Here is an 11,250-nt window from a genome sequence, read left to right as displayed (position 1 = left end):
AAAAAAGAACAGTAAACGTAAACAAAAAAAGTTGAATCCAAAACACAATTGTATACAATATATAGAGGGGGTCCCTGCTTCATCTCTCTCTCAGCTAGGGGGTCCTTGGGCTGAAAACGTTGAAGACCCCTGGGTTAAATGAATAGTTGCACCGTCTACCCTATCTGGGTGCTTGCATGTCTGCCTGTCAACACAATCATTTGACTGACAGACTGAAACTTCTTCTGCCCGCCCACACGCATAATACACATGTAAGTATATAAGTATATAAGACAGCTGTCCTGTATCAATAGTCACTGAGTTCCAGGATGGAGGCTTACAGAGCTTTGCTGCTTTTCCTCTTCTGTCTGCGTGAGGCTGAGGCCATGCCAGCTGACGTTGAGCTCCAGCTGAGCCTCAACTACCAGGACGACCAAGGAACCGCGTTGGAGCTGAAATTCGACCACGGGGACCAAGGAACGGCGTTGGAGCTGAGCCTCAACCACCACGAGAACCACGGAACGGCTGACAATGACACGGGTAATGATGATCGAGATGCCGATGCTTGTGCAAAACGTGATTTAACCACTTAACCGCCCTACATACTTTATATCACTTTACAACAAATAGCTAAAATAGTTCACAGCTAAGACGAAACAAAAAGCTCACAAGCAAGATTATTACTTTTTACATTTTTAGTTTTTATATTGTATTTCAGTTTAGTTTTAATTCGTTTTTCAAGTGGGTTTGCTAGGTTACTTTAGTTTTGTATTTATTCATATACTGTGTGTGTGTGTGTGTGTGTGTGTGTGTGTGTGTGTGTGTGTGTGTGTGTGTGTGTGTGTGTGTGTGTGTGTGTGTGTGTGTGTGTGTGTTTAAATATATATATATATATATATATATATATATATATATATATATATATATATATATATATATATATATATATATATATATATATATATATATATATATATATATATATATATAGGGTTACTAGACCGAGACTAGACCGAGATGACTAAGTATTGAGAAAAAAACATTAGTTCACACAACACTGATGAAATCTATGAAAAGGTTTAATCTGCAACACAATTTTATACAATAATATGTAGAGGGGTCCCTGCTTCATCTCTCTCTCTCAGCTAGGGGGTCCCTGGCCTGAAAAGGTTAAAGACCCCTGATCTACTGTATATTGGTAGGTGGCAGTCCTGAGACGGGCATTAAATGTGGCATCATGGTCCAAGTCTAATCCATGTTTGGGATTGTGTTATCAGTGCAGACAGTGCTTCCGCAACACATTACATAAGCAAAAGGGGCCACTTAGCTGCAAAGGGGAGTGGGTGCATGTATACTGCGTCATAATTATGGCAACTCTAGGCATTGCTGGCTTTTCAAATGACAGTATGAAGGAGATCAAGTTCTACCAGATATTTGTTGAAGAAACGTCAAGCAGACCCCAGGCTCTATGGGAGGGAGGGAGGGAGGGAGGGAGAGAGAGAGAGAGAGAGAGAGAGAGAGAGAGAGAGAGAGAGAGAGAGAGATTTATGATAAACCAAGTGTAGCGATATGGAATGGAAAAGCAATTAAACCCCTCTTTCTCTTTTTTCTTCTTAAAATAGCTAAATACAACCCACAAGTAGGGAAGACTGGGGTCAAAAGTAACACTTTTTACATTTTCCTTCATACTTGAAATATACTAGTCATCTTTTGTTTTAAGAAACATACATGGGCCCTAATTACTAATACCATGTATAAGCTTTCACTAATAAGGACAAGACTAAAATATTACTTTTAATGCAATAAGTCAGAGTGTTACAATTGCCCCTGTGACGGCCCAATTATTTTATTTTTCAATTCAGTTTTTTCAAATGTACATCTATTTTTTATTTAAATGTATTTTTACTTAGAAATTTAGTGAAATTTAGTGAAATATGTTCATTTACTAACATAAAAGTATGTAATCCCAGACAAAAAAAATCTGCTTGCAGTGAAACACGCAATTGACCCCGCGGTCACTGTGTTACAATTGCCCCCCGATGTTCCAGGTACCCCCCAGAAGCAAAGAATAGAGTTACAAAAGTTCGCTTTAAACAATATATATTCAAAGATTTGCACACATTTTTACGATTTTTCAAAAATCTACAAGCAGATCTACAAGCAGATCTACAAGCTCATAGCGCGGCACTGAGTGCCGCACTACGAGCTTGTAGATCTGCTATTTTTTAATAGCCAAAGTGTAAAATAATGCTTTTTAGCTCAAATGAAAAAGTGACACAGATGCGTATCAGGTCTTCATGGGTTAAATTAGCTGTCATCTAAACTTTAGATAGCAGAAAGAAAATACTGTACATTCAAAACTGTACAGTTACACCTCAAACTCTGTTTTTGTTAAAAACTTCTGCTGAGATTAAATGATCGTTCTAACCTTCCATAGGCAGAGAGAGGACCCTACTGAGCATGTGCACAAGAAGTCTCGCCCCTCTAGCTTATTTCTGATTAGAATTATTGAGTGTGTTACGTTTTGCCACCCGTTACCTTTGACCCCAGTCTCTCCTACTTAGTTGATTATTTGCGTTGCAGAACGATTCAATACAATACAAAGTCAAACTAATATGATATTTTTCTGTTTGCATATAGATATAGTAGATCGTTGAAAATTCTAAATGATTTTTCGATGCAGTTATTATCGTTAAACCTCTACACTGGCCCTCATTTATCAACGCGGTGCAGACCAAATAATCGGCGTACGGGGAGATCACCGCAACTTTCGGCATTTATCAATATATCCTGACGTTGGCTTCATCCTACCGTACACTGAGATCTGACGTCCAGAGACTAGTTGTTGACTTTGGCTGCGCCCGTTTATTCCATTGTAGACCTGCGGAGCAACATTGTCTGACTGTCTGACAGGCATCTGGACACATAATCCACTTCTAAATGTATATCTACACTGATAAATAATCCCTGTGAAAATATAACATTTTATAATGTAATTTAAACAAACTGCTTTAACAGTCATTCGGTTAAGCTTGCAGATCTGGCTGCATTGGCTATTAGAAAATCTGCAAGCTCACAACGGGTCGCATCGCAACACGTTGTGAGCTTGTAGATCTGCTATTTTCAAAATATACGAGCGCTTCTGCGAGTGCATTTTCGGGACTCCCGACCATCTTTTCATGGACAGTGAGGTGTACAAACTTACAGTAGCTTGTCCTATGGTATGGAGTTATGTCATAGAGAGTTATGAAGACTACAACCTGGCTGGGTTAAGGATATAAAACCGACGCTCCAATCTCTTATTAAGCACGGAATCACTGCAGCCTGCCCGAGTCTGACTTCTTTATTTTAGTGTAACTCGAACGCGCACTGCTCGGTATGGGGTAAATAAATTAATATGCAAACGTATTCCATTCATGGCGATGTGATTGGTATCATAATATGTCATTCATGTAGGCTACAAGCCTACGTGACAAAGATTGTACCGCTACAGATTACATGAAAGACACAGTTGGGCGCGTGTGTGTATGTGTGTGTGTGTGTGTGTGTGTGTGTGTGTGTGTGTGTGTGTGTGTGTGTGTGTGTGTGTGTGTGTGTGTGTGTGTGTGTGTGTGTGTGTGTGTGTGTGTGTGTGTGTGTGTGTGTGTGTGTGTGTGTGTGTGTGTGTGTGTGAGAGAGGCGTGTGTGTGTGCGTGTGTGTGACTTGACAGGCAGCGAGGCGAGGCTGCGAAACTCTTTCTTACTGGCATTCCATGCTGTTTTTTTGTCGTATACTGGTTCTTCATGTCGTAAAATCGGGGTGTTTCCAGAATATTTAAGGGCGTGTTATTTAAATGACGCTCGGTTTCAGCCGTGACATTTATCAAGGCTCCGACCCAATGTACGCTAGGATCGGCTGTATTGGATTCGTTGATAAATGTGACTTCGACGTTGGTGTACGGCCGAATATATGGAAAAATATAAGCCGGTTTATACGCTCTGTTGATAAATGAGGGCCACTATGTTCAGTATATTGCTCAAGGTTGTGGGTCGTGTTTTCACTCTCATCAGGATCCTAGCAGCGCTGTTTTGAATGTACTGAAGCCTCTGGAGGCTCCTGCCAGGGATCCCGATGAGTAGTGCATTCTATTAATCCAGCCTGGAGCAGACCAAGGCATGTGGACCAGCCTATTCACCTGTTTCCTAGGCTGTGTGTTTTCCACTTCCTGTCGATTTGATCCAATGAAATCCAATGAAACTGGTCAGATGACCAATGATATCCAATGAAATCGACAGGAAGTGGAAAACACACAGCCTAGGAAACAGGTGAATAGGGCATAGCAGTGGCGGCCATTTTCTGGTTCCACTCCAAAATAAATGCATTTTTCCCATTGACATTTCCAAAAATATTTATATCAATTCAAGTCTAGAATCAAGCCATCCAGGGTCCTGGTGAATCATGACCATAAAACATTTTTTTCTGTGATTTGTATTTTATTTTATATTTAATTATATGATATAATGCCCTTTGTTTTGCCAATTTCTTTTTCTTCACAGAATCAAACGTTTTATGGTCATGATTCACCAGGACCCTGGATGGCTTGATTCTAGGCTTAAAAAAATTGCTATAAATATTTTTGGAAATGTCAATGGGAATAATGCATTGAATATTTTGGAGTGGAACCAGAAAATGGCCGCCACTGCTATGCCCTATATAGTTCCTCAGCATCTGGCAGGGTGAGTGTGAAGCAGAGTTCATGTTGATGACTCCTGCTTCTAGGGCTTCTAGTTAGTTTATTGACACAATCTTATAAAACTTTGGGTCCAAACAATAAGCGAAAACCCATGAATATATAAAAAAAAAGGTAAAATACATTAAAATATACAATACACTACACAAATCCCATTTGTCATACAACAGGAGCTTTCTACATCATCCTATAAATTAACCCTGAAAAAACTAAAAACAAAATGTTAACTCTGACTACAAAGTATCCTACTCAAAGGGATATTTCACTTTCCCAAAAAGTTTGGGTCATTTTATCGTCTGCTCAGGCTTTTGTGAGCACCCTAAGTTGCTTGATTCAGTATTTAGGTATTTGATATTCATTTTATCAGACATGCCCCCTTCCTATACAAACCCATTGTAACTTCAAACTCCCTTTTAACCATGTTAGATTAATCGGAAACACCCATCCTTGGTTCTGGTGACTGATATTGTCCTTCTAATACGTGAGGAGACCGTGTTTTTTCAATTTTTCAATTATTATTTTTTAAATAAAATGCAATACAAAATTTAAACGAAAAAAAGTAATCGAAAAAACACGGCCCCTCACGTATTAGGAGGGCAGGATGCGTCACCAGAACCAAGGACGGGTGTTTTTGATTAATCTAACATGGTTAAAAGGGAGTTTGAAGTTACAATGGGTTTGTATAGGAAGGGAGCGTGTCTGATAAAATGAATATCAAATATCTATATACTGAATCAAGCAACTTAAAAAGTGTCTGGGGGGCTCACAAAAGCCTGAGTAGACAATATAATAACCCCATTTTTTGGGGGAAAGTGAAATATCCCTTTAAGCCAATAAAACAATTAACTAAATGGTAAAATAAATGGTAAATGGTGCATTTATATAGCGCTTTTATCCAAAGCGCTTTACATAGATTGTGCATTACATTCACCCGTTCACACACACATTCACACACACATTCACACACACATTCACACACCCATTCACACACACATTCATACACCGATGGAGGAGGAAACCATGCAAGGCACCAACCTGCTCATCGGGAGCAATCAGGGGTTCAGCGTCTTGCTCAAGGACACTTCGACACAAACTCGCCCCCGCAACCCTTGCGGTTTCCAGTTCACTCTACCCGGCCACTCTACCCCCGAGCCACTGCCGCCCCCAACTAGCAGACAGTCGCAAAGTAGGCCAATGTGAATGCATATTTCTATGCTGTGTCACAGCTTACGTGTATGTCCCTCACGCACATGTCAGTCCTTATTGTGCTTTGTCTACTTTCACAGGAGGAAAATAACTATGCACGCTAAGTCCTGCAGCGATAGGCGGAGCTGTGACAGGAGATCAAAGAGATGCATGATGTCCCCTTAGAAACGGCTTATTAAGTCTACCTGGCAGGCTTTTAAATAGACACCATACTGTATACAGTAGTTACAGTAATGCCAATAAAGTAAAGTTTTGGCACTGAAGCTACGGAGTGTGCGTCTACTTTGATCTCCTCTGAGTTCTTCAGTCGTACCAGGCACATGTCTGATATTTGTAACACACCAAACCAAAATTATTATTCTGCCATGTTAAATCGTTTTATATTCATATCGATGCCATATGTATTCATTTAAACACAATGTCATTGCATTCATTCTGGTTGAAACAGTGGTGTAGAAGTAAACCGGGAGGAATGGGTCATTTTTGAACACAAGTGTAGCTGTACACACATGTACAGCTAAAATTATAACAATTATATAACAGTAAATTACGCAGATTTACAGTGATGAAAATAATAACAATGGCTCTGGATCTAAATGTTCATTAAACCATTAAACGCCCCCTTGTAGCTGTAACTGTGTGCTCACACACAAATAAGACTGGTAAATCCTAATACCCCCCCCCCCCCAAGCATCCCCCACTAAAATTGTGAGCTTGTAGATCTGTTAAATCTTTTCTTCTTTCTTTTATTTTTCCTTTATTTATTCAGGGAAGCCCATTGAGACCATTTGTGAAACTTTTAAATAATTAAACAAAACAAATCAATAAATAAGCCTGCATTCTTTGAGGCATGTCTATAACATATGTACCAAGGGCAAAAACGTCAAAAAGACAGAGAAATAACACTGATAAGTGTAACTCCCACAGGAGTTTAACTCCTGTAGATACAATCACTCAAAAAAATACTGTCCTGTTTTCACAAGCTCCCGTAAATCACTTGGAGAGTCCTCTCTGCATCTTTCTGTTTAATTTGTTGAGGGATTGCATTCTTCTTTAGTTCCCCTAAAGATAAATGACAGAAATAAGCTATTTTAATAACTCTAGCTTGATTTTTACATTATGAAACATCTTTATTGACTGATAGATATCTGTTCAAAAGTTTGGAATCAGTGAGAAATTATGTTTTTGAAATTAACTGAGTTTGCAGATATGAGTACCGTCTCTGATGGAATGGCCATCACAACTGCCTGATCGAAATCCTATGTTGGGAACAGCTGTACCGTAAGGTTCATGAGAAGTTTCATACAAACCAGTCTCAAAATACGGCAAATTCTACTGAAAATATGGGGTGAAATTTGACCTGGATATCTAGAGAATATGACATCTAGAATGTCTAAGGTCTATAAAGATATTGCTGCACTTGGTGGATTATCTAATAAACAGAAATGTTTAAGAATATAAGTTATTATTATTATTATTATTATTATTATTAAATCTTACTATTTTACAGAAATAATTGCAATTCATGATTTAATTGTGTTTTTTTGGCTTTCAATATTGGAACATATAAATCAAAATTACATTTCTGTTAGTCTTCCAGGCTTTGTAAACAAAACATTGCAAACATTGTCATGGATACGCTTCACAATGTGTTGTGAAGCGTATCCATGACAACAACATGCCCTAAACAGGGACTGCAGGGTTGGCCCGGAGTCCATCAGGGCTCTATACTAGGGTCTTTTCTGTTTTCTGTTATTGTGGGGAAAGTTTTAGCTGAAAAAAGCCGATCGACAAGCTCACAACACGTTACGTTGCAACGCGTAGTGTTGCAACGGAAATAAGCCAAAAAAATACTTATTTTCTATCAATTACACACCCCATGAAGCATTGAATTCATGGAGAGTTCTTTTGTTTTTGTTGGATTCCTAAGCCAATAATTTGATGACCGGCGGGAAAATGCTCAAAAGGTCTCCATTGAGTCTTCAAATTATTGGCTTAGGAACGCAACAAAAACAAAAAAACTCTCCATGAATTCAATGCTTCATGGGGTGTGTATTTTTTTGGGTGAACTACTCCTTTAATTATCATTACCTATGTACATTTTAAAATGTGTATCCTTATCCACAGCATGTACATCTGCTAATCCAACGCCTCAAACCACAAGCATCAGATGGTGTGTGAAATCCGACCAAGAATACTCGAAATGTACAAACCTAACTGCTACAGACTCTACCTTCTCCTGTGTGCAAAAACAAGACACTCTTGAATGCATCCAGGCAATTAAGGTGAGAACGCTATAGTGGTAAAACTGTAATCCACAAGGGTTAGGGTTAGGTTTATTTTAATGATATGTTATTTTCAGGGTTCAAGGTTCGTTTTATTTGTCATTTACATGCAATGCACATGAAACAAAGATCCTACTCTGGACCAGCAGTGTGCAAATGTTCTTCAGGAATTCCGGAAGAAGATCCAGCAGGATTGAAACGTTGATTATTAAGCAGCAATAAAACAAGTGGAGCTGAGATACTAGTGTTTTTTTTTACTGTTGATCATTGTTTGTCCAGCAATTGGGTGAGATCGTTTTTTATCAAATCCCGGGGTAGGACATACAATTTACAGATTGCAGTTTTAATCTCGATAGCTATCAAAATGATATATGCACAACTACCGCCAATACCATAATAAGGACACAATCAAGTTTTTTTGTGTGCACATTTACTGACATAACTGACCAAGGCAAACAAGGAACAACCATTTAATTCCAAAACTACACTGGCAATGTTGGTGTCAAGAGAGAGCTACCAGGCCTCTGCAAATGTGCAAATGTTGTTTAGTAGCAAGATGATAAAGATGTGTTTTTGACAGGACAATGAAGCAGATGCCATCACTCTGGATGGAGGAGACATCTACACAGCTGGAACGACTAACTACAACCTGCACCCCATTATCGCTGAGGACTATGGCCCAGGTAAGATGCATAGTTGTAGATTTTTAAAAGATTTTGATTTTGAATTTTGAATAAAATGTAATTTAGTCAAATATGTATGGTAGAGTATGTTAATACAATATAACTTATACATTTGGGTTGGTTGTATTTTGTCTCCCTGAGACATTTTAGATTTTCAAGGCTTCATGGGGTGTGTACTTGAAAGAACATAAATATTATTTTGGGTGAACTACTTCTTTAACATGTCAAGTTGCAACACATTGTGAGCTTGTAATGCTACTCTTGCTATTATTGAAAATTTGAAGAAAAAAATAACATTAAATGTGTTGCCTATAATGACTGATGTGCGTCAAAATAGGGACACCAGGTTGGTTAAATGTTAAATCCTGTGTCCTCTGTATTGGACCATGCAGACTCAGACACCTGCTACTATGCTCTGGCTGTGGTAAAGAAGAGCTCCAGCTTCAACATCAATGAGCTGAAAGGAAAGAGGTCCTGCCACACTGGACTGGGGAAGTCTGCCGGCTGGAACATTCCCATAGGAACTCTGCTTACCCTGGGAGCCAATGGGATCGTGTGGGCCGGCGTGGACCAGCAAGCCTTGGAACTGGGTGAGTTTTTTAATGGATGCCAGAGCAGAACCTCTGTCCCAAACCGATATAAATCGGTTTGGGACAACATAAATGTGTGATATTACTCGTAGAGATTTTGTCCAAATCGGTACACAGTATGTGAACAAGACAACTCTGTCAAATTCTTTATTGGCTAAGAATGGCTTCCAAAGTTTGCAGGAGTGGCCCGCTTTGAACAAAATGCCTCAAATGATGAACCCAGCGTCCGATTGCCGTGAAACATTGCTGGCCCACAATAAGCTACCTGCCCTGGCGGAGATCTGTGCGCCGAGGAGCAAATTTTTCTAGTTTCCATTGTGGACTTAACGGAACACATGACTAATACAACAAAGTACGTTAAATAAACATAATGCATGAGTGGGTCCTTGTACTTGTATAGTGCTCTAGTAGTCCAGCGCTGTGGCTGTGAGGATATTACAAGTGGGAAATAGTCGAAAGTCGTTGTTTATCTGTCTTGGACCCCTATTTTTAGGCATGGGGGACACCCTATTTTCTTATTCGTGTTTTATTTCATTTATTTTATATTCCTCATGCACCATAAAGTAATGCAACTAAAACTCTCTATTTATTCAAAGCTTCACGGGGTGAGTAACTGATAGAATAAAAGTAATTTTGGGGGTGAAATATTCCTTTAAACAAGCCTATGAGCTACGTGCAATAGTTTTTTTCACCATATATGGTGTGGTGGTCAATCCAAGGTTCCATTGGTCTTAGAGACATGCGTACATTATCAATGATTACACTGCGTTATCCATGTCAGTGTGTCATAAATTAAACATGATTATTCTGGCTTTCTAGCGGTGAGTAATTTCTTCTCGGCCAGCTGTGCACCAGGAGCTGACCCTGATACGTTTCCCAAGCTGTGTCAGCAGTGTCCCAGCCAGGCCTCATCCAACGTGACAAACTGTGATCGCTCATCGTCCAACCCTTACTACGGCTATGCAGGGGCATTCCAGTGAGTATATCTCCCTCCTCATTGTAACATGTGCATCAACCTTTTGTGGATTAGGACCCACTTGAAAATCTCGAAGGCGTTCGCGGCTATTTTTTTTACGATATTTGTTGAGCTTCTCTGCCTTAATTTGGAGTACAGTGAAGACTGACAGGGAACAGGGAGAGAGAGACAGGGAGTGACACGCAGCAAAGGCTGCTGGGTTCGGGGATCGAACCTGAGACTCACTGTCTTGGTATGCGCCATGACCACTAGGCCATCGGCGCCCCACCACTTAACTGTTAAGTGGTCAGAAGTGGCCACCACTGCTGAGGTGAACATCAGGGTTCGGTAGACCCTCTCATAAACAAGGTCAACTAAGGTAGTAAGGGAAAGTACAAAGCAGGCTTATTAGTCAATCTATTCTAGCAAAACATAACTTCACATTAGGAAAGCGCAGGCAGTTTGCTTTGCTCTAGTCATTTTCATAACATCATTATACAAAAGCATAACATCATTATAGAATTTTTTTTTTCTTCCCCATATCAGTGTCTGATTTGTTCATGCTTAGTTAAGGTCCTTACACACTGGGAGCGTAAACTATTAACTTGGTGATTCCTCATTCATACAGGTTGATGCTTTCATTCATCTTTTATTCTAAAATCGACCTCTTTTTCTAAAATGAATCACATCACTTTATCGCAGCGTAATATGCACTCTTGACACAAACAGCAGTGTAAATGAATGTGAATTAATTGCATGAAAATATAAATATATAAATATATAAATATATTAAAATAAAGGCTCCAGATGTGTAAGGACCTT

General features: G+C 39.4%; 1 protein-coding gene across 1 annotated transcript in view; it reads left to right on the top strand.

The window, feature by feature from the left end:
• Positions 1 to 308: 308 nt before the first annotated feature.
• Positions 309 to 11,250, top strand: part of LOC308105131 (serotransferrin-like) — a gene marked incomplete at its 5' end in the record, with an annotated part of 47,188 nt that continues 36,246 nt past the window's right edge. Inside the window, 5 exons of the mRNA XM_080455764.1 lie at positions 309 to 519; positions 8,043 to 8,200; positions 8,781 to 8,883; positions 9,276 to 9,473; positions 10,293 to 10,449. Coding sequence (XP_080311890.1) covers positions 309 to 519; positions 8,043 to 8,200; positions 8,781 to 8,883; positions 9,276 to 9,473; positions 10,293 to 10,449 — 827 coding nt within the window. The remainder of the gene's footprint in view (positions 520 to 8,042; positions 8,201 to 8,780; positions 8,884 to 9,275; positions 9,474 to 10,292; positions 10,450 to 11,250) is intronic.

The sequence above is a fragment of the Gymnoscopelus braueri genome (genome assembly GCF_963280865.1).
Source record: "Gymnoscopelus braueri genome assembly, chromosome: 17".
Taxonomy (NCBI): Eukaryota; Metazoa; Chordata; class Actinopteri; order Myctophiformes; family Myctophidae; genus Gymnoscopelus; species Gymnoscopelus braueri.
The sequence above is the reverse complement of the archived record's forward strand: the minus strand, read 5'-3'. Positions and strand labels throughout refer to the sequence as shown.